The sequence below is a fragment of the Myotis yumanensis genome, unplaced genomic scaffold, assembly GCF_028538775.1.
Source record: "Myotis yumanensis isolate MYYU_CA2020_CCGP unplaced genomic scaffold, mMyoYum1.0.hap1 SCAF_1, whole genome shotgun sequence".
NCBI lineage: Eukaryota > Metazoa > Chordata > Mammalia > Chiroptera > Vespertilionidae > Myotis > Myotis yumanensis.
The window spans coordinates 164,357,099-164,379,221 of NW_027223752.1; the positions used below are offsets into that span (position 1 = coordinate 164,357,099).

Here is a 22,123-nt window from a genome sequence, read left to right on the forward strand (position 1 = left end):
GGTCATATTTTACCTGATAGGAGATGTATAATTTGTCTTACTTGAGGAATTAAACAGCATTGGTATTATAATTTAGTCCAGTACTTTCACTTTTGATGCAAACCCAGTTATTTAGCTGCCCTATAATCACTATCAAAAATAGTACAATGACATGCAGTATATATCTGGAGCCACCAGACGTAAAAGAAGAAAAGTTTGGATTGTACTGTTACCTCTTAAGGAGTTTTCTTCTTTTTTTAAAAAGAGGTCTATTATGGAAAATTTCAAATATATACAAAGTTGAGCAAATATTATAATCAATTTCTCAGTAACTATCATCTGGCTTCAATAATTTCCAATCTATGGCCACTCATCTACTACTTCCATTCACTCCCCTCACCCTGTGCCAATGCATTATTTCAAACAAATTCCTGGTATTATTTTATTATAAACTAGAGGCCCAGTGCACGAATTCGTGCACAGGTAGGGTCCCTCAGCCTGGCTGGCGACTGGGGCTGATCGGGGCGAGCTGGCCGGTGGGGGAGGGACTGTGGGAGGTTGGCTGGCCATGGGAGGTTGGCTATGGGAGCACACTGACCACCAGGGGGCAGCTCCTGCATTGAGTATCTGCCCCCTGGTGGTCAGTGTGTGTGTATAGCTACTGGCTGGTCATTGGGTCATAACGTTCACTTAGGCTTTTTTATATATAGATATTTGCGTATGTATCTTAAAGATAAGGAGCCTTTGACAAATATAACTATAATGTCATCACACCTAAAAAATTAACGTCTCAGTATCATCAAATATCTGCTGAGTGTCCCATTTTACATGGTTATCTCATAATATTTTTTCCCCATTGTATTTTTTTGACTCTGGACCCAAAGGAATTGTACATGTGAAGCACCTCCCCCTCTCACCCCCCAAAGCATCACAATTCTATAAACTAAAACTTGTTTCTTGGTAGTAAAACTAATTTAGAAAATAATTAAATCAGTTAATTATCAGTAAGTTCACATATACATTCTGAGGTTTAGGATTTTATGAGTATTAGCATTTACTTAGTTTAAATAACACTTTGACCACAGAGTGTAAATGCAACAGAAGGAACTGACAAGTTGTCACAGGCACCAACCACACACTCGTAAATGTAACTTCCGTCATCAATGTCTGTGTGTTATATGGAACTGAAACTCTTTAGCAATGCATTTTCCTTTCTTGTTCCTAAAAGGATTTGAGGTGACTCACTTGAAGTCATTAAAATTTTGCTACTAGTGCTATGGAAAATATTTATTGGTCTCATATTTATTTTGTATTCTCCTGATAATGTGACAGCTTGTTATATTACATCATTTATACCAGCGGTTCTCAACCTGTGGGTCGTGAACCCTTTTGGGGGTCAAACGACCCTTTCACAGGGGTGGCCTAAGACCATCGGAAAACACATATATAATTACATATTGTTTTTGTGATTAATCACTATGCTTTAATTATGTTCAATTTGTAACAATGAAAATACATCCTGCATACCAGATATTTATATTACGATGCATAACAGTAGCAAAATTACAGTTATGAAGTAGCAACGAAAATAATTTTGTGGTTGGGGGTCACCACAACATGAGGAACTGTATTAAAGGGTCGTGGCATTAGGAAGGTTGAGAACCACTGATTTACACAAAGACAGTATCATGACACATAAACAGCCTTTTGAATTTACATTAAATTCCCAAACTGAAATAAAGACAGACTAAAAGTACTGGACACATGTGTCCACACAATTAAAAAACTAATGCTATAAATGTTTTATTTTTTATGATTCTCTAACCCAGATAGTGTGTTTTCAACTAGTATTTGAGCACCACTGGAAAATTTAAGAACATTACTTGGGCTTCCCTTTTCTCCTGATTCTTTTCTATGCTTTGCAAAAGTCCAATGGTTTGCACAAGAGGAGAGGGACATGCCCTTCTCACCCCCCAACAGGAAGAAGAAATGTCACTTGCCACTCATTTCCAAGAAGTATCTTGCGTTCATTAGCATTCGGCCTTGAGGTTTCAGCTCTAACTGGTTGAGAAAAGGAAAGGAATATCAGTCAAAATGTGAAACAAGCGCTGAGGTTAATGATATCATAATTGGTGAGTTTGGTGATGGCAGAATCTAATCATTGCTCCCTTTCATTTTACCCATGCATATCATCATAGTAGCATCCGTGCATACAGTCTTTCTTTTATTAAGACACCTCAGCAACCCATTAATTTTATTTGGAGATCAAAACTTCCATAAAGAAGAAACAAATTCCCAAACAGACTATTTGATTTTCTTGTCCCGCACTGCCGCTTATCTGAAGAGCTATAAAGGGGCGATTCAGATCTTAAACATGACAAAAGAATCACAGACCCTAGTACTAGTTCACACGGGGAACAAGTAGGTCTTTGGAAAGAAAGAGAAATCCTTTACTGCAGGTGCCTCCACACATGGGATGAGGCTAATCTGGGTACGAGATGGGAGTGGCCTTTTGTTCCACAAGGGAGAGACTTTTTCCTTGGGAAAGGGCTGGATAATCTAAAGGAAATTTTGATTCAATTGGTCTGAGAAAGAATAAAATAACATATTTCAGTACCATTGCTAGGTATACCGGTTAATAATGCGGATTTTTTTCACTAGATGGAGTTACACATATGTTGATATGTATGTGATTTGATGTTATGCTATTTTGTTGTATTGCTCCTTCAGATTACCACTTGTTCTGATCGATGGCACACGCACTTCCTGAGCAGCACTTCAAAATACACAAAGAAGTGGAAAATTGGGTCTCTGAATGGTCTCTCTCAAAATAAGAAAAGTTCTATTGGGACAGTATCCACAAATTATCTGAAAGATGGGGGAAATGTGTAGCTAGTGATGGACATTACTTTGAATAAAACACTTTTGATGTTTCTCTTGAAATTATCATGTTGTTTTTTTTTAATTACAAAATCCGTATCAACCGGTTAATATTTCGGATTAACTATTAACCAGTTTTCCATTTGTCTTTTGTTCAGTTGATGTGGCACCCATTTTCCTTCCTTTAAAATCTTTCCCATTGCTTGTAAATGACTGGAAATTGTTTGCTGAGCAACATTTAATCTTTCTGCAAGTTGTTTTTGAATTTGACACGCATCTTCATCAATAATGCTTGTAATTTTGTTGGTCTTCAAACTTTTTTGGTTGACCTGGACGTTCTTTGTCTTTCGGATTGAAATCATCACTTTTAAAGCATTTAAACTAGTGTTTACAAGTATCTTGAGAGAGAGCATGTTCACCATAAGCTTCCCGAAGTATACGATAACTTTCAGCAGCACTTCAAAATAAAGTAATAAATTAAAACTTCCCGCAAATGCTTTTTTTTGGGGCACAAAATTTGACATTTTTAAGAGTAAAAATATCTATGATGTTAACACCTTCAGAAAATTTGACATATGAAGTTTTGAAGCTTGTTGTCAATACAACAAAATAGCATACTTATCAAATCACATATATATCAACATATGTGTAACTCTATTGAAAAAAAATCCATATTATTAACCAGTACTCCTAGTATGTAGAAGGGATTAGAACAAAATGTCATTTTAAGGGGTGATACGGTGATGTGACATAATGGAAAAAATGTCAAATCCACCATAACCTGACCACTATTGCTAATATACTAAACCATAACTCTATATTGTTAATATATCAAAAAGAATACGAAGATGAATTAAAGGTCATTCTTGACAATTACATCCATGAGTTAACTAGAATAACTGAGACTAGTTAAGAAAGGACTGGTTGAACCCAGGATTGAATTTGAATTGTGGCTAAATAATTTACTGGCTGTGTGACCTTGTGTAAGTCACTAATCCTTCAAAGATCTCTGAAAAACCGATATAGTGACACTTCTGTCACAGTATCACAATTATTAGAATTTTATGATAAAATAAGTCTGTACTGCTTGGTCAACTTTAAATTCTCTTGAAAACTTAAATAGATTAATGAAAAGAGAAGTGCTTTTGCCATCAAGAATATACACTGCTGCTCTCTGGTTTGTGGAATATGTAATAATGGTGGACGCAAAGGCGGAACTAGAAGAGCAGGAGACAATGAAGTGGGGGAGATTGGGACCAGGTAACCGTAATTATCAATAGGCAGGACTTACTGGTGATGGGGGAAGTTAAACCTCTTAGCTGCTGGCAAAACAGTACCCACAGAAAGTCATAGTCCATCACGTTTCTGAGAGTGAATAGTAGGTAACCACACAAATGTTAAAAAACTTGGGAAAACAGGAGGCAAGCCTCCGTGGGGTGTTTAGAAATTGGATGATGGTGTCTGCATAAGTGAAAGGCAGCTTTGAGAAAAGATTTTTCTAAAAATAAAGAAATTAATTTTAAGAAAGTAGAAGCTTGAGAAAATATAAGTCCAAAACAAAGTTCCAAACAACCTGTTGGCTCTTAAACACTATAAATAAAAGTCAGTCAAGAAATAGCTTTTTAAAAAAAGCTGGAAAATGTAAAAAGGTTGCTAATTAAATGAAGATCTGAAGGTCCTCAAGGGTTATGTCTAAATAATCATAGATTGCAAAAAAAAAAGTGAGAAGTCTGATAAGAATAAAATCAGAAAAAGCTGAGGCAAACAATCAAAGGCAACTTTGAGATACAAACAGAAAAGCAATCTGTTTATCAGTGAATCTTAACAAAAGGATTGAAAAGGTAGTCATCCTTTCATTATTTGAGAAGGAAGTAAAATAGCATGTTACTTTTAAAAATTAGGGATTTGGTGACTTTTTTCTTTTTAATAAGGCAGAAAGCAGAAAGTAAATGGGAAATGATGAAAACTGGGGAAGACTTTCTCTAGTTAATTTCTGCTTTCTCCTAGCCTAGCCTATTGCTCCCTTGCTTCAGGCCCAGCTACAGCCTCTCCCTTCACTTACCTGGTTTATGTAAACCCTTTAAGACTATGGTACACATCTGTGACATTATTGTACTACTTTCCCAATTAGCTACCCTGGAGGAGTTCTGTTTCCATGAATCTTCCCCCAAGTGCTCAACAGATACTGCTGAACTAAATTATCTGAGCACATCTAAGCATAGGAACCCTTTTTTTAAAAATAAAAATTCTTGGTATATGCTTATCTTTAAAGATGACTTTAGTAACACTAGCAAAAGATTTATATAAAAATACACTTCCCTAATAAGTACTGATTATTTTTTGAGGTCAAAAATACAAAACGGACACAAAAAAATCTAGTTTTTAGGCTTATGTTATTCTTATTCCTATTTTGAATCCCGTGACTTGAAAATCTTTTGGGTGGAGTTATTAAAAAGCTGAGTTATAGGAAGTAAGAAGCAGAAAGGTAAGATTCTCTCTGTTTCTGTAAATGATATAAACATTTGATAATATTTTCTGGGTTCCATGTTATTTAAAAGCAGTTTTCACTGGTATATAAATACTTTCATTTTGTGGGCCCCAGCAATTTTCATTGGGAATTTTATTTATTTTTTAATATTTACTAGTGACCTGATGCACGAAATTCATGCAAGGGGCTCGGCCCTCACAGCCCCAGCTTCGTCCAGAAGGTCATCTGGATGGTCGTTCTGCTTTTTGGACTAATTAGCATATTAGCTCTTTATTATATAGGATTCTTCCCTTTAATATTTCTAAACATTTGTTAACAAAACACTTATAAAAGTTTTCAAAAACTTGATGTAGTAACATGGATTGTGTGTGATGTACTTTTTAGTACAAAGTAAGCTAAGTGAATACATTATAGCTAAAACAATTTATAAGGATTGGCAAAGTATGGAGAAAACCAAACATTAAATAGATCTTTGCTCTATACTCTCACTTATCTATCATCTTATCTGTAAGATATCTTATCAAGATATTTATGTGTTATCTTGATAAGTAGACAACTGTTATGCTCCCAAGTTAGGGGGCATTTGTGATATTTCTGAGCTTACTTTTAGTTATAAATCATGAACAATTGTTCATAGCCTAAGAGACGTTACACAGGAATCAAAGAGATTTGAATATGACAATATGTTCAATAGTCCACAAGTAATGAACATTGTCATTATCAAGCCACCAATGACTAAGTAGGGAGTCTGTTTACATAAGACTACTGTGTCATAATTTTAGGATGACATTGAAAATTTGAGCTAGTCTTTAGCTAATATGGTACTTATCACTTAATGGTACACACAGTTTAAATAAGGCTCACAGCTCAGATATTTACCCATATTTCTGTCCTCCCGTTGTTCTTCCTGCATCTCTCAGCCAGGGAGTAGAGCTCGACAGTAGTTTCAGATATTAGGTCCACATTTTTGCCCTTCACGATGATCTGCATTACTCTTCCCTTGTTGATATGGGCGTCAAAAGTGCTGTCCCAGGGCGGGTACATGGTTGGCTTTTTCTGGATGTACATCTGCCCATTCTCTAGGAACAGAAAGAGATGGTTTTGTTATTCCTTTAGCCCACTCTGGGGGAAAATCAATTCAACTCAGCAGTGAAACTCATTCCATCTACTCTCTAGGACAGGGGTGGGCAACCTTTTTGTGAGTGTGCGCCAAAACCAGCAAAATCTCTGACTCAAATTCTTCTGCGTGCCAACCCTAATTTTTAGAGAACATGTTACGCCTACTTGGTATCTCTTAAGGTGTACGTATGTGAAGAACCTTGAAGAAATAATAAAATTCATTCGAGCGACAAAAACACAGTATATGATGATGAAAAATACATTTATTTTTTAATGTATACATGTACACTGATAGTCCGACAGAAAATTTTATGACTCCGTTTGATATTATCAGTGAGACTTTTGCTGCTGCATCACTGATGACAGAGATTTTACATCAGGTTTATATTTCGTGACCTTCAGAGATATGCACGAGCTACTACTTTCATCCATCAGGCTACTCCTATTACGAGACTTAACAAAATTCATCACTGAGAACAAAGATTCACAAGCATATGTGGATGAAACCAAAACACTGATTTGATCTAGGAAGGCAGGGAGAGTGAAGGCAGAGGCATAGAAATTGTTCTTCCCCCTTCTCGTCAATCCATGTCTATCGTCTTTAAGATAACTTGTTATGTAAAATTATTTATCTATCTAAGGTGCACCTACACTGAATTTATCTGAAAAATAAAAAAGCCGATATTAAGAAAAAAATTGTAAATGGAAGATTATAAGAGAGGGTTTCGCGTGCCAGCAGAAGTTACTGGCGTGCCATGTTTGGCACGCATGCCAGGGGTTGCCCACCCCGATCTAGGATATATAATCCTGCTGGAAAAACAAAAATGATGCATAAAACAATTAGAGACAACGTAGGACAGAATGAGACAGTTCCAAGTTTGGCAAGCAAAGTAATGTAATGAAACGTAAAGTCAATCTGGATAATTTAGGCAACAAAAATCTGACAATGCCTTGGAGTGGCACTGTTCTTTTCCTATCCAACAGTTAGTTGCTTCACTGTGAGTGTGAATATCTAAGCAAGTAAAGAGAATTAAAGGGCTAAGCTTAGTATATTTGGTAGGGCAGAGTGACTTACACCCCATTCTTTATGGTAAAAGGCAAAACCTATAAAATATAATGAGCCATTATTACCTTCTCTAATTTTCAAATGCGGATACATTTTACCTGAACCAGGCACCATGCACCCTAAGCAAAAACTGACAAGTAACTTGGAGAGGTGGTGGCCTTCTCCATGGAGTGAGTCAGTGGAGCAGGCCATAGGCCTGCAGTGAGGAAGGGAAGGCAGTGGCAGCCTCGGGAATGGTTCTAACAAGAACCATGGTCAGGATGGTGAGGTTTAAGGGAAACCTCCCCAGAGCTGCCAGGCAATTGGGAGAGTTCACTAGTGGGAGTATAAATAGTGTTGTCCCATCTTTCATCCAGATTGGGTTTCTGTAGTAAATGTTCTTTAATCATCCCAGAAGCAGAAAACGACAGTGGCATTTGAGTGTTTGTTTCTTGTGATAATAAGCACAATACGTGGCAGATTTAGCAATTCAGTGATGTTGATTAAACCAAAGGTAAAGTCCGTTTAAAGCAGGGAAACAAAGCAGTTCTGACTCCCGATGGACCTTTCTCTCCAAGGCACATTGTTAGAACGGAACAGGCTAAATTGTTATTTGGGGGGTATACAAAGATGTGAATAAGCTGAAACTTCTCTTTTTAGGCAAACCTGGTTATTAGAGGTATGAACTCTGATAATGATAGGGGGAGAGAATAGGAAGGGGAAGATTTCTATTGCTTGTTTAAAAGAAATTTAACTAGCAGAGTGACATCGATTAGTATGTTACTGGAAAGAACCATGGGCGAGGATGAAGATTTAGTAAAGTGGAAGGCACTGTTTGAGGAAGTGTAATTATTAACTGAGGCTGAGAAGAAGGACTAGTTTGTCACACTTAGTGAAGTTTCTACCAGCACTCTGACACCCCCTTAACTTTCAGGGATAATATAGACAGAGCTAAAGGAGTGGCATGGGTATATTGCTGCTCCCTCTGGTTCTGCTGATGACAAAGCTGGGATTGAGGCCTGGGAATGGTCCTCGCACACATGCACCTTCCGCTCTTTCCTCACTGATTTCATCACACCTTGCTTTAAGGTTTGTTTATAAGTGGGAGAAAAAGCGTGTGAGAAATTTTGAAAATATTTTTTAAAAACATTAAATCTGATTAATAATCTTGGGAAAAAAGAAATTGAATTGGATTTAAAAACAAACTATGGCAAGATTAACGATCATAGTAACATTTTACTTCTATGGACTCTAAGCCCCTCCTTCTCATAATTCTTCTCATAACCATAACCTTTCTCCACCCGACAAAGGACAGAAGTTCGCAGGGGGAGGCATTTTTCACACTTTTGATCACTAGGTTTGTAATCATCTAAAAAAGAGGACCAGAACTCAGCATCTGTCTAGTTACAGTGAGTTTCATCATTGTTTCAAAGGCTCTCGGGCCCTCAGCACTGTGTTCTGTTTGCCCCTGTTCTGTGGATTCACCATGAAAAAGGCAGCCACACAGCCCCAAGGTTGAAGTGTGTTTAAATTCTGTAGAAGTAATACTTGAATGATAATGTTCAGAGAGATTTCCTTTCTGAACAAAACCAAAGCAAAATAAAAAACAACAGGCTAACCTTTGGAAAAACAAAGTCATCTTCTTTTTTGACAAGGTCTTGATCCACATGGCTGGTTAGACCAAGTTCAAAGGCAAGGCCAAAAGGAGAAGAAATTAAAAAAAAATAAAGCTCCCGGGAAGCAAATGTCAGGGAGACCTGTGGTTGTAAAGAGAACTGGGATCCAGGAGACCCATTAAGTCCAAAGCAGCTTTGAAGAACTCAAGACATTTCACACTTCAAAGATTTCTGTGACATTTGAAAGGTTTTAGATTGGGAGCAAGTGCCATTCTCACTTCAAACTAAGCAGGAGAGAAATCTGGTCAGAAGGGAAATCAGGATGATTCAGAGGGTCTCCTCAGCTTTGACACACTCACTGTGGCAGGGGGGATGAAGTCAACTGGGAGTCCAAGTCTTTTAAAGGAGAGAAAAGGCAAGACAGGAGGACTGGGAACCCCAGGATGCTGAGCCAGTAACCTCTAGCTGGAGGTTCTTACCTGCAGAATCAGGGTCTCACCTGCAGAATCAGGTTCCCCTTTGTGTCTGTAAATGTTACATTTCTCTGTCCCCACCCCCTTAGAGGCAGTAACATTTCTCTGTCCCCAAACCTTCTCTCTCCCCGTTCCTACTTTTTTTTCTTTACTCCACATTACTTACCATATATTTTTGTTTCCTTCCTATCTTCCTCTGCAAGAATAGAAGCGCTAAAACAAAGGCACTTTTTCTGTCCCAGTGCACAGTAGGTGCCCCATAAATACTTCTCATGCAAATGAACTGTAATGGCTCCTATGGTCACTGAAGACCTGCATGGGGTAATCTTACTTCTCTACAAAGTGTCTGCTGAAACAAGAAGTGTATGGAGGTAAAAAGGAAAGGTAATGGGGCTGGGAAAACCTTGGGATGTAAACTTCCTTCAGCGGTTCTCAAGCTGTGGGTCGCGACCCCTGAAAATACATCCTGCATATCAGATATTTACATTACGATTCATAACAGTAGCAAAATTACAGTTATGAAGTAGCAACGAAAATAATTTTATGGTTGGGGGTCACCACAACATGAGGAACTGTATTAAAGGGTCCCGGCATTAGGAAGGTTGAGAACCACTGCTAGAAAGTCCATAAGACTGAGGATCCTCAGAGGGAAGGGGTGAAGGAGTGGGAAGAGATCAACAAAAAAGCTTATATGCATATATGTGTAACCCGTGGACACAGAAAATAGTGGGGTAAAGGCCTGGGGAGGGGAAAGGAGTGGGGGTCAATGGGGAAAAAGGGGGAACATCTGTAATACTTTCAACAATAAAGATAAATTAAAAAAAAAGAAAGTCCATAAGAATCGTAAAATATAGAGGACGGGAGGAGAATGGAAACCAGTGGAAGTGACTGTGGAGAAATTCCAGTCAGAATGGGATTATTTTAATTGAATGATCTAAACCCACAAAAGGACTTTTGAAAGCCTGTCACGCTTTCTCCCTCACCATGAACTGCCTATCTACATTTCAATTTGACATAACACGGACTATTATTTTACTGATCCAGGGTCTTAATGCAAAAGTAAGTTTTCTGAAATTTGGTTCCTAATGGCTAATTCATATATTCTTTGTAATATTCATCAACTATGTGCAAAGAAACAGTAAGCCGTCTTTAGAAGCTAATTCTAAGATTATGCAGACTTAACCTATAACCATTGAAAACAATGAGTCTTAACAAAACAAGTCCCATGTTCCACATTAGAGCACTAGATTCCCTCTGCCCCGCCCCCTCCGCCCCCTTAACTCCTCACATAAAGTCTGCAAACCCATTTCTCCTTTCTTTTGCTCCCTTTGTTTATGTGGGAAAATGGTCCCGTGAAATAGAACACAGGCAGGTGACCTGGGTCTAGTTCAGAGGTGATCACTAAGCCCATTTACCCTTGAGGAGGTACTGGGCTTCCCTGGGCAACAGTTTCCTGGAATGAAAATTAGGTTGAACCAGATGACCTCAAAGACCCAGAAAGGCCTTGCTTCATAGTTCACAGCAGGATCTTCCTATCCCGCCCCCTCTTGGAAGACCCATACAAGCTTACCTGATTCAACATATTCCTTGACCAGCACAGCACAGTAAGGGTTAACGGCCTCTCCTTGACATGGCTGGCAGGACCCGCAGTCAAAGTTGGACAAACCAATTCGAAGAAATGGTGACATATTGGCTCCTGTAAAGTGACAAAAGACAAATGCTATTTGAGGGGCTATAAAATGTATTATTTTTGGTGTTCCATCTCCACCTCACCAGTGCTTTATTGCCAACAGCCTCAGCTTCAAATGGCTTAACTCTCCATTTGAACAAATGCTTTTACTCCCCCTTCTGCAAAATATATTACTGGGCTCACCCCAAACCGCAGACCCACTTGCCAAGGAAGGAGGCTTTCTGGAAGTCTGCGTTATTCAACCTCGTCGGTTGGAATTGTAATCCACTCTTCATTTAATGCAGTTACGCCTGATAGTTGCAGAGAGAGGCAAACATTTCCCAACATTTTATTTCTTCTATTATTCAAGTAGGAGCCCAGGAAACAACGAACAATAATAGAAAAATGAGTTTATAAAGAGTGAGTCTATTTTAGTCACACCAGTTAAATATGACACCACAAAATTCTTACATGGGCTATTTGTGTGTGTGGGAGAACTGGCTCTGGGTATTTAGCAGCTGAGCCCTATGTACTTTAGACATTTCAAAAAGGTTGCTCTCTTCATAGTCATATATATGTGTGATATGTAAATATGCATGCATATAAAATAAGCTTTTGAATGTCATGAACTACTTAAAAAACCCTAAATCATTGACTGCCATAAAACATTGCTTTATTGTGCAAGGATCAACAAAGTACTTCATAAAAGCCAATTAACTCATAATTAAGCTTGCCTAGAGATATAGGTGAAAATCATAGCCTTGGCCACACATTTTAGGATTCTAGTCTGAATCTTCACCTGCTGTTCCTTCCTTTCCTTGTTTACTCTGGCTGCCACTTATCTCAACTAAGCATCCTTTTTTCCCCTTTTAACCTACTTTTCTATGAGGTCACATTACTTTGAAACTATTAACTGGTATTCAGTGAAAAAGTTACTTCTTTTGGCTTCTTGAACTGTCTCCTCAATTTTGCCAGTTTCTTAAGTAAGCCGAAGTGAACAAGAACAAAGTTAATCATTACAAAGCCTTAGCTGTCTTTTCTATCTTATATAAAGGAAGTAAACTGCTCAGACTATTGGGAATCCAGATGTGAGAATCAATGACTTTGCTGGAAATGTTGGGCCCGGAATCCTGAATCAGAATGGTAAAAGTTCACCAGTCCTGGGGAATGCCAGTCATCTGGATCTTTTGTTGTTGTCTTTTTTTGGACCCAGAGAGAGACAAATTAGGGGCTCTTGACAACTGTTGTTAATTTCATGTATTTTAAGCAAGTCCCAATTTCCTGCGGAGTTTAGCAGGTTTAACTAGAGGAGCTGGTTACAGAATCATGATTTATTGGGGTGTCCTTAGTCTCTGAAACACAAGCTGTGTAGGTCACTCTGTTGAATTAGCAGCAGGATGACTTCAGATTTGTCTTTAGGGGACCCCTTCACCCTCTGAGTTTAGAATACTCAGGCAGTAGGCAAGCTGGTAACGGAGCGTTCTCTGGAGAAAACTTCTTTGAGAACCCTCCCCACCTCTCCTGGGCCACATAGGTCTTTTGGAGAAATCTGTGTATTTCCAGTAATCAGGAAAAATCACCAGAAACTATTCCCATTTGAGAATATTTGCCATGTGTGAACTCTGTGAAGATTTCTTCAATACAAGTAAAGATAAGTAATTCTTTCTTGAGTCAGGAGGGATCATTGACTCATGAAGTGTGAGTTACAAGCACTTTGACCTTTAGGGAGGGATTTGTCATTCTGCCATTTCCAGGCTGGGTTCACAATTAGGTGACAACAGCTCAGCATGCACCTGGAAAAATCTGTCTGGGAATAGACAGAAACCTCTAAGCTAACCTGGGTCTCTCTGTATGAAAGAGAGGAGCAGTGAAACCCCCTCTCCTCCCACAGGGCTTCTTAGACAGCAACTGACCTATTTCGTTAGCAGTCCAGATTCATTTGTCATTTCACCAGATTCTCTTACCTTGTCCACTCACCGATGAGCATTTGACAGTTTACCTAGTGCCTGCACCTGTGTGAGAATCAAGCCACTGCCTCTCTTTCTAAAGGTCTAGTCCCAGTGACAGGATTTGACAGTTTGACATCCAAAAGAGCGAATTGACATTTGTGTGTTTAACTTCACACATCTTTTAATAACGCTCAAGCTCAGGGGTGGGTATTTTTAAAGGCCAAAGGTAGTATTTTGTTCCTGAGCTCTTCAGAAAAACTTCCCCTCATGTAGCAATAAAGTGAAGAAAACACACAAAATTGGAACATCTCACAGTTCCAGCAATGAAAAGAAATTGCTATGACTATTTTGATATATTTTTCTCTAGTCTTTTTAAATGAACAGGTTTTGTGTGTTTTTTTGTTTTGTATACTGTGCTCATATGTATGCATGGAATTATATTTGGCTTTTTTGTTTAATATTTTACCTTAAAACAGTCTATGTTACATTATTTTTGATAGCATTCTTTTCATTCTTGCATGACGTTCTACTGAGGGACAGCACCGGGATGTGCTTTACTAAAGTCTTATAGTTTCACAGTTAGACTGTTTCCAAATTTTCCATACTAGAAATATGCTGTCATAACCATCCTTTTATAATTTTTTTTTAAAAAATTAGGAATGTTGCATCAGACTAGATCACCAGAGTACTACAATATTACTAGATCTGATGATATTACTAATCATAAGGTCTTATATATTTCAAGAAAATAATGAAACATAAAGCCAAGAACTTAGCAAGGGGAATATGGATGGAAATTACCACAGACAATGAGTCAGCATCATCTATATATATAAAAGCCTAAGCAACTGGCCAGTAGGTATGATGCTCACTGACCACCAGGGGGCAGATGCTCAACTCAGGAGCTGCCGAGTAACAGCAACTTTACAGAGTGCCCTCTTGCACTCCAGAACCCCTCAGGGGATGTCAGACTACCTGTTTCAGCCTGATCCCTGCAGGCCAGACTGAGGGACCCCTCTGCTGGAGGGACCCTGCTCACTCTGCAGACACCCTTCGAGCCGCGGCACCGTCCCAGGTGCGGCCGGCTGGGGAGGGACCGCGGGAGGTTGGCTCCAGGGCGTGTCCGGCCCATTTCGCTCAGTCCCACCCGCTGTCCACCTTCTAATTAATTTCCTTTCAATGTGCATGAATCCGTGCACCAGGCCTCTAGTTCTTACATAATAAGCACAGCAAGTTTGCATAAATGCTACCTATGACCTGAATGCGTAAGTGGCAATACACAAACTATACAAAATACAGAAAACATAGCTACAACTAGTTGCATAAAAAATGTTCAGCCTTGTGAGCAATTCAAGAAATGCCAAATAAAACAAGATATTATATAATTGCATTAATATACTATTTTTAGAAAGACAAAGCAATATGGAGAAAAAATATTGGTGATTGCCAGTGCTTGGGGGAGGGGGCAGGGTATGGCTCTATAGGGATTGATGAGCAAGTTTTGGGGAAAGATCAAATTGTTCTACAGCCTGACTGTGGTAGTGCTCACAGAAATCTAAACTGAAATTCACAGAATTATACACCAAAAACAAAAGTCAATTTTGCCATATGATAATTTAAAAATCAAATTAAAATATGCGTTTGGCAGTTCAAGGCATGGATAATAAATTCAGAGGGTATATAGATAAAAATGCAAAAATATACATTGGAAAAATGTGAATTAATATAACAAAATATTAATTTTAAACCATAAGGTAATTAAGAGTAGCCTCCTCAATTTACTAGATAGAAATAGAGTATTAAAGATAAACAAAACAACTTTTACTCTGCAGTATTTAAGCTTTTTTGAAATTTTGCATTTTGGTTCAAATGGCTGAGAAGAAAAGTAACATTAGAATTTGACAATGCATTTTCTTTAAAGATCTATAAATATTCAATGCTTATAGATCCTGTAATAATGAAAAAAGTTAAAATATTTAAAATATAAAAAAAATAATAATTTTTTACCCTTGTGATTAGCAAATATTTTGGAAATGTTCTTACCTCACACAGGCAAGGACAACATCAATCATATACTTTTATACAATGAGGTTTACAGTGTAAATTTCCACCATTCTCTTGAGGACACACACACATACACACATCTATGTGTGTGTGTGTATGCATATGTATATCTCAAGAGCCAAGAAAATCTGCAATAAGCACAAGAAGAAGAATTAACATGAAAGGTTTTGTGGGCTGGCTTCTTGTGCTCAGAGCTGATGGTGAGAAAGGGGATTTCCCAGGGTGCTAAAATAGAAAGGAGAATTATTTGTGTGCAAAAATACATGCACGGGATAGGATCTATCAGGTGTCCTCCCCCAGTTTCTCTGAATGTAAATTTCATAAATCGCCTCTTTACTTTCCATTGACAACAAACAGCACGTGTATAAGGACAGTGCTGTACTTATACAACAAACAGTGCAGTTCTGGCCAGGCTGTACCAGAGCCCAAGGGCCAGTTCCCTCTACAGATCTCTCCTCTGAGCAATCAAACCACATGCTCAGTTCTCTCCTGGACAGCTCCTGGGGATCCTCCCAACAGAACTCATTGTCCTGCCTTTCAAATATGCCCTTCACTTATGGTGCCAAGACTTTCGGCTTAGCACTCTGCTCTGATGTCACTTTTTCCCTCATGCCCCACAAGCAAATTGCTTTTTTCCTTCTCCACCTCCTCTCCCCATTTCACTGTTGTCTGAGCTCAATTCTGTATCCTCTCTTGTTTGACTCATCACAGCAGCTTATCCTGTGTCTCTCTCTGTAGTCCTGGTCATCTCTCATTCCCAGACAGGTCTGCAGCCAGAAGAACTTTCCTTGGGATTGTGCAGAACTATTGCCATTTCTCCAACTGCCATGCTGTTTCATACATTTAGGTGTGTAGTAATACTGCTCTCTCTCTGGAATGCCCTCCTATTTCACTCCACCCTCCACCTGCACCATACTTACATCCTCATCTTTCAAGTTCCTGCTCCATATCTACCTCCTCTTTGAAGCCTCCATCACTCTCCCTCCAACACATCCTGGTGGAGTTTACTTGGCCTTCTAGGCTCCCATGGGTCCCTAGGTACATTGCGAGACAGCACCTGTCAAATTTATTTACCGCACCTCTACCATTTCAAAAGTCTGAGTATGGTAGATTGTGTCACTCCCATTTTCTGTTCTTGACTCCTTTCAGTTTCCAAATTTGGGGGATATAGTACAGCCCTGCCAGAATTTCTCCTATTTAATCGTTGGAAATATACTTAGAAGAGGGCAGGGACTCAAACTATAGATGTCCCTCTGATTTTATCTGCATCACATTTAGCAAATCCCCTCTCCACAGAGTGAGTGCGTGTGGGTGCCTTACTTTCCTAGACCCTAGTTGTGATAAAGGGTTTTCTCTGTAATCAGATTTCTTTGGGCATTGCCATTAGCTTCATGGGGTGGTTATATTTCCCTATAACACTTTACTTATTGGCTCATGTTGGTGCCCCCATATAAGACTGTGAGCTCTGAGAACAGGGACCATGTCTTTCTTAATTATGTATGAACCTCCAGGGCTGATCTCTCTCTCTGACAGGTAGCCTAAGCTCATTGCATTTTTTGTTAAGGAACTTAATTTTCAAAAGTGGCATTTTACATCATCTCTTAATCTTTATGCATTTCTTTTACCTGCAGGGGTACACTGTGGTTCAGTTAGGTGGCAGACAATTATAGAGGAAGTCAATACAAAGGAAGAGTCTCTGGCATTGTTGTTACAGGCAGAGAATCAATGCCATTCCCAGCTCAGCTGCAGGAGCTCTTTAACCTCTGATGCTGCTTTCTCATTTGAAAAATGGCGATAACACTATTACTCGTCTCACAGGGCTACGAGGATGAAATGAGCAAATACATGGAGGTGCTTAGAATGGGGTGGCACATCGTAAACTCTCAAAAAGTGTTAGTTATTGTTATTATTATTGCAACTCTGATGTATTTTCTAATGGACTTTATCGACTTGACTAGTTGTATCAAAAAAGGGCAGGAAGAGAGGAAAGCATATCTGGGCTGCATGATGTGACCATCCTCCGTGCTCTGCCACTGAGCTCCCATAAAGCCCACATGTGTCTCTCTTATTGTGTGCATTACCCTCTAATAGAATCATCTTGACGCCGGCACTTATCATGATGAACTATCAGTAGGTCCATGCAATCTTCTGTGCTTTTGCTATCCCAGCTGTGAAATATCATTACAATATGTACTTAAAATTTGTAGAGAATATTTACTCTCACAGCTCAATGTTTTCACCTGTAAGTGTGATCTCATCCATCTCTAGCAGGTAGCTATGATGCAAGTAGATGTTCAAGTGAAATTGCTTGGCGGCGTGCTTAAGGTCATGCAAGATTAAGTACTGAATTGAGAATTCCAGTCTCTTAACTCCCTAGGTGCTGACTCGCCTACTTACCTAGACTGACTCACTTGCCACAGTTCAAACCTGCGGAATGCTTTCACAATGATGTCAAGGATTGTGGCCACATAGCAAAAGGTGATGCCACATAGAAATAGAAAACAATGGAACTGCTATGTACTCTCATCAGCTAAAAAAGATCCAGACCTCTCTTCCTCTGCAGCAAATGAAATAAGAATGAGCATACTTTTTTATTTAAAAAATATATGGACAGCACTTGCATTGCTGTAATTTAGTTGGAGATACCTTGGTGACAAGAGGGATAGTCTCACAGAAATATCAAAACATGAAGCAGAACACAAATTAATCAATAGTAAATTGGGGAATGAGGAAAGAAATCATTCAGTGGTTTCCATATCCTTCAGTTCAGCCCAAATTCGGTAAATTAAACATCAGGTAAATTTTGGCAAATTAAGCTCTGTCTACAGCTTTTAGTTTTCTTTATGAGATGTAAAAGGTTTCTTAGGTAAAGGTGACTGCTGAATGAAATGACCTACTGCTGTAGAAAATAACCTATAATAAAAAAATAATTTGCCTTGCAATGTGCATAGAAGAAAGACGGTAACTCGTGAGTGATCATGTAATCGGGAAGTGTGTTATCCTGTGGCTGAGCCTTCTACCAAGTAGTACAATAAAAAGAGTCAGATTAAATATTAGCCTCTCGCCCACAAATACAGTCTCAAAAGTGAATTAAAATAAGTATGAACTGAAGGCAGTAGTTTAAAATAATCGCTAAAGTATGTGGCTGTAAAGACAAAAGAAAACAAGCATAACCTTAGAACTAGCAAGGAAGGAGGGTTTATCAACAGAGGTACCGACTACCTGCAAACATCAACATTATCCTTCCATTATGAACTGAATTGTCTGCCCGCAAATTCATATGCTGAGGCCCTAAGGCCCCATGAGACTGTATTTGGAGACAGGGTCTTTAGGGAGGTAATTAAAGTGAAATGAAGTTGTAAGGGTGGGCCCTCATCAAAATAGGACTGTTGCCCTTATATGGAGAGGAAGAGACCAGACAACCTCCACCTCCACTTCACAGTGTGAAGGCTCCATAATAAGCCAGGAAAAGAGCGCTCATCAGAAACCAACTGTGAGGGCACCTTGATCTTGGAATTCCCAGCCTCCAGAACAGTGAGAAAAGAAAATTCTATTGTATAAGCCTCTTGTTTAATATCGGTCTGTGGTATTATGTTATGATAGCCCAAGCCCACTAATATAACACCCTGCCCTCCTCCACCAAAAACACAGCATAGAAACAAAACAAATATTGAAATATAAAAAATAAAACACCTTGGATAACATTATTAATATTCTGATATTAATTTTAATGTGACATGGTAATAGTCCCACTAAAGCATAGCTCTGATCAAAGTACACAAATACTAAAATAAAACTGCCCCAGTCCACACTGAATTAAATCAGGATTTCTTAACCTGTTATTTTAAAACCTTCATGAGTTGGCTTCCACTTGCCCTCCCCACACAGCACCCCTGACTCAGCTTATCTCAACTTCTCCATTTGCTGAATACACCCAACCCTCCATCTCAGTGGCTCTGTTTTTACACCTTTCCTTCTGCTGGGAATGCTCTGTGTACCTCCACAGGATGTGCACAACTGCCACCCTGCTGTCTTCCTCATCCTACAAGGATCTCCCTTATATACTGTCACATTCAGAAATTCTTTCCTGCTCCCATGGGAGGAGGAGTGATTTATTTGATGGATGAGTTTTAGAAGAATAAACTGTGCCTACCCTGCCCAGCCTCCTTCTCTCTGTTGGGGGGATCTGCTGACTTTCAGAGAGTGTCTTTCCACTCTTCTCTGGCATGCCATAAGCATGGTGGCGTCTATCTGCTTCAGTCCTGGCCATTGTCCAGCATTGCCTAGGACACTGGACAATGACCAAGCTATTTGCTTAAAACACTTTGGTCATACCCAACAATCCAGCCTTTATTATTCATCAAGTTAACATTTATTTTTCTCCATTCCCCTGACTCTTGATCTGTCTCTCCATTTGTTTTAAGTACAAGCACAGCCCAGAGGGGTTATTTATTGGGTCCCCTACAATTCACAAAACTTTTCAAAGAGCTTTAGAAAATGTATAGTATGCAATCTTCTCACCAAGCCCACAGGGTAGGTATAATTGGCTCTATCCCACAGATAAGAAACCTGAGGCTTGAGTGGGTAAGCAGCTTGCTGAAGGTCATACCACTAGTACTGGCAGAATCTCAATCCCAGCCTTGGTTGCTAAGTGTCCCACCCAAACTAGTCAATAATTTCTTGCTAGAAAATGTCACTTAAGGTTAGGTCAGAGAGGAAGTGAAAGCCTGGAGATTTCCCCATAAATAATTTCCATCTGCTCTACCAGTCTCTCACTAGAAAGGACCTGTTACAACTGGCGGCACAGGCTTTCTCAGCACCCTCTGTGCTGACTACTTGCTTAATTACCTAAGGTACTAGTTCTTTGTCAATACATGTGATTTAATCTATCTTGACCCCATATCTGTAATCTGAAGAGTTCAAAAGTGGGTAATATAAGCAGAGCTGAAGTTTCTTGGAATAACTCAAGTTCTTTTCTGGAAGTGAGGTCACCACTGCTAACCTTGGTAATTTTCTCAGGATGTCACTAGTGTGTGCTGTCTCACCTCTATGCTCTCTCCATTCATGCATTGCTGGTGGCTGACTGTATTAGTGAGGATTTCTGTGGCCAGACTCGAGAATAAAAGTAACTGCTTCTATACAGTTGGAGCAAAGCAGTCTCTTTGGAAACATTTTCTAAGCGGAGTGTGGGTAATCATTTACTGGGTTCAAAGAGGCTGTCTCCTATAAGCAGCAAATTTTATTTCTGACTCTGTTTATTGTGTCAAAATTTACTCTTAAAAGACAATCTTTACCATACACACACAAGAAAAAAAGAAAAGAAATAAAGAACTATATGTGGTGAAGGATATGTTAATTAGCTTGGTTGTCATGAATATTTCACAATGCATATGTATATCAAATCAAGTTGTATAGCTTAAGTATAATCAGTTTTTAAGTGGCAATTATCCTATACTAGAGGTCCGGTGCACAAAAATTTGTGCACTAGGTGGGGAGGGGGTCCCTCAGCCTGGCCTGTGCCCTCTTGCAGTCTGGGACCCTTCAGGGGATGACCACCTGCTGGCTTAGGCCTGCTCCTCGGGGGATTGGGCCTAAGCTGGCAATCAGACATTCCTCTGGCAGCCCGGCATCTCTCGGGGGATGGCCACTTGCCAGCGGGGAGCAGACCTAAGCTGCAGTCAGACATCCTTAGCGCTGCTGAGGAGGCGGGAGAGGTTCCCACCACCACCACTGTACTGGCAGCCATCAGCCTGGCTTATGGCTGAGCAGAGCTCCTCCCATGTGAGAGTGCCCTGACCACCAGAGGGCAGCTCCTGCATTGAGCATCTGCCCCCTGGTGGTCAGTGTGTGTCATAGTGACCAGTCATTCCCAGTCTTTCTGCTGTTAGGGTCAGTTTGCATATTACCCTTTTACTATATAGGATAGAGGCCTGGTGCACAGTTGGGGGCCGGCTGATTTGCCCTGAATGGTGTCCCGGATCAGGGTGGGGGTCCCGCTTGGGTGCCTTGCCAGCCTGGGTGAGGGGCTGATGGCTGTTTGCAGCTGGTCACACCCCCTTCAGGGTGGGGGTCCCCACTGGGGTGCCTGGCCAGTCTGGTTGAGGGGCTGAGGGCCGTTTTCAGGATGGCTGGTGACTGAAGCTCCCAGCCTCTCCTTTTTTCCTTTTTTTTTTTATTCTGAGGTTTATTTACCTTCTATAATTGAAACTTTGTTGCCGTTACTGGAGCTGAGAGCCGGCTCCTACTCGCTCCAGCTCTGAGGCCACGGCCTGCTGAAAGCAGGTATCTGGGGTTTGTTTAGCTTCTATAATTGAAACTTTGTTGCTTTCGGAGTTCAGAGCTGGGCCGCGGCAGGCAGGGAACCTTGGCTTCCTCCATCACTGGAGCAAGCAAGCCTCCTGCTCACTTCAGCTGCGTGGCTGCCGGCTGCCATCTTTGTTGGCGGTTAATTTGCATATCACCCTGATTAGCCAATGGGAAACGTAGCAAAGGTACAGTCAATTACCCTTTTTGTCTTTTATTAGATAGGATAATAAAAGCCTAATATGCAAATTGACCAAATGGTGGAACAACTGGTTGCTATGATGTGCACTGACCACCAGGGACAGATGCTCAACTCAGGAGCTGCCCCCTGGTGGTCAGTGTGCTCCCACAGGGGGAGCGCTGCTCAGCCAGAAGCCAGCTCATGGCTGGTGAGCATAGCAGCAGTGGTGGGAGCCTCTCCTGCCACCGCTGCAGGTGGGCAGTAAGGAGCAAGGGGTCCTGGACTGCGAGAGCCTTGGACTGTGAGAGAGATGTCTGACTGCTGCCATAAGGTGGACATCCCCTGAGGGGTCCTGGA

At 40.1% G+C, this 22,123-nt stretch overlaps 1 protein-coding gene across 3 annotated transcripts in view; it reads right to left on the reverse strand.

Moving 5' to 3' along the window:
• Nucleotides 1-22,123, reverse strand: part of PRKCQ (protein kinase C theta) — a 144,336-nt gene that overhangs the window by 77,250 nt on the left and 44,963 nt on the right. For all 3 annotated transcript variants that reach the window (XM_070391556.1, XM_070391549.1, XM_070391542.1), the window contains exons 2-4: nucleotides 11,171-11,296; nucleotides 6,227-6,426; nucleotides 1,980-2,040 (exon numbers count right to left, since the gene is read on the reverse strand). In XM_070391556.1, coding sequence (XP_070247657.1) covers nucleotides 1,980-2,040; nucleotides 6,227-6,426; nucleotides 11,171-11,288 — 379 coding nt within the window. In that variant the 5' untranslated portion in view covers nucleotides 11,289-11,296. The remainder of the gene's footprint in view (nucleotides 1-1,979; nucleotides 2,041-6,226; nucleotides 6,427-11,170; nucleotides 11,297-22,123) is intronic.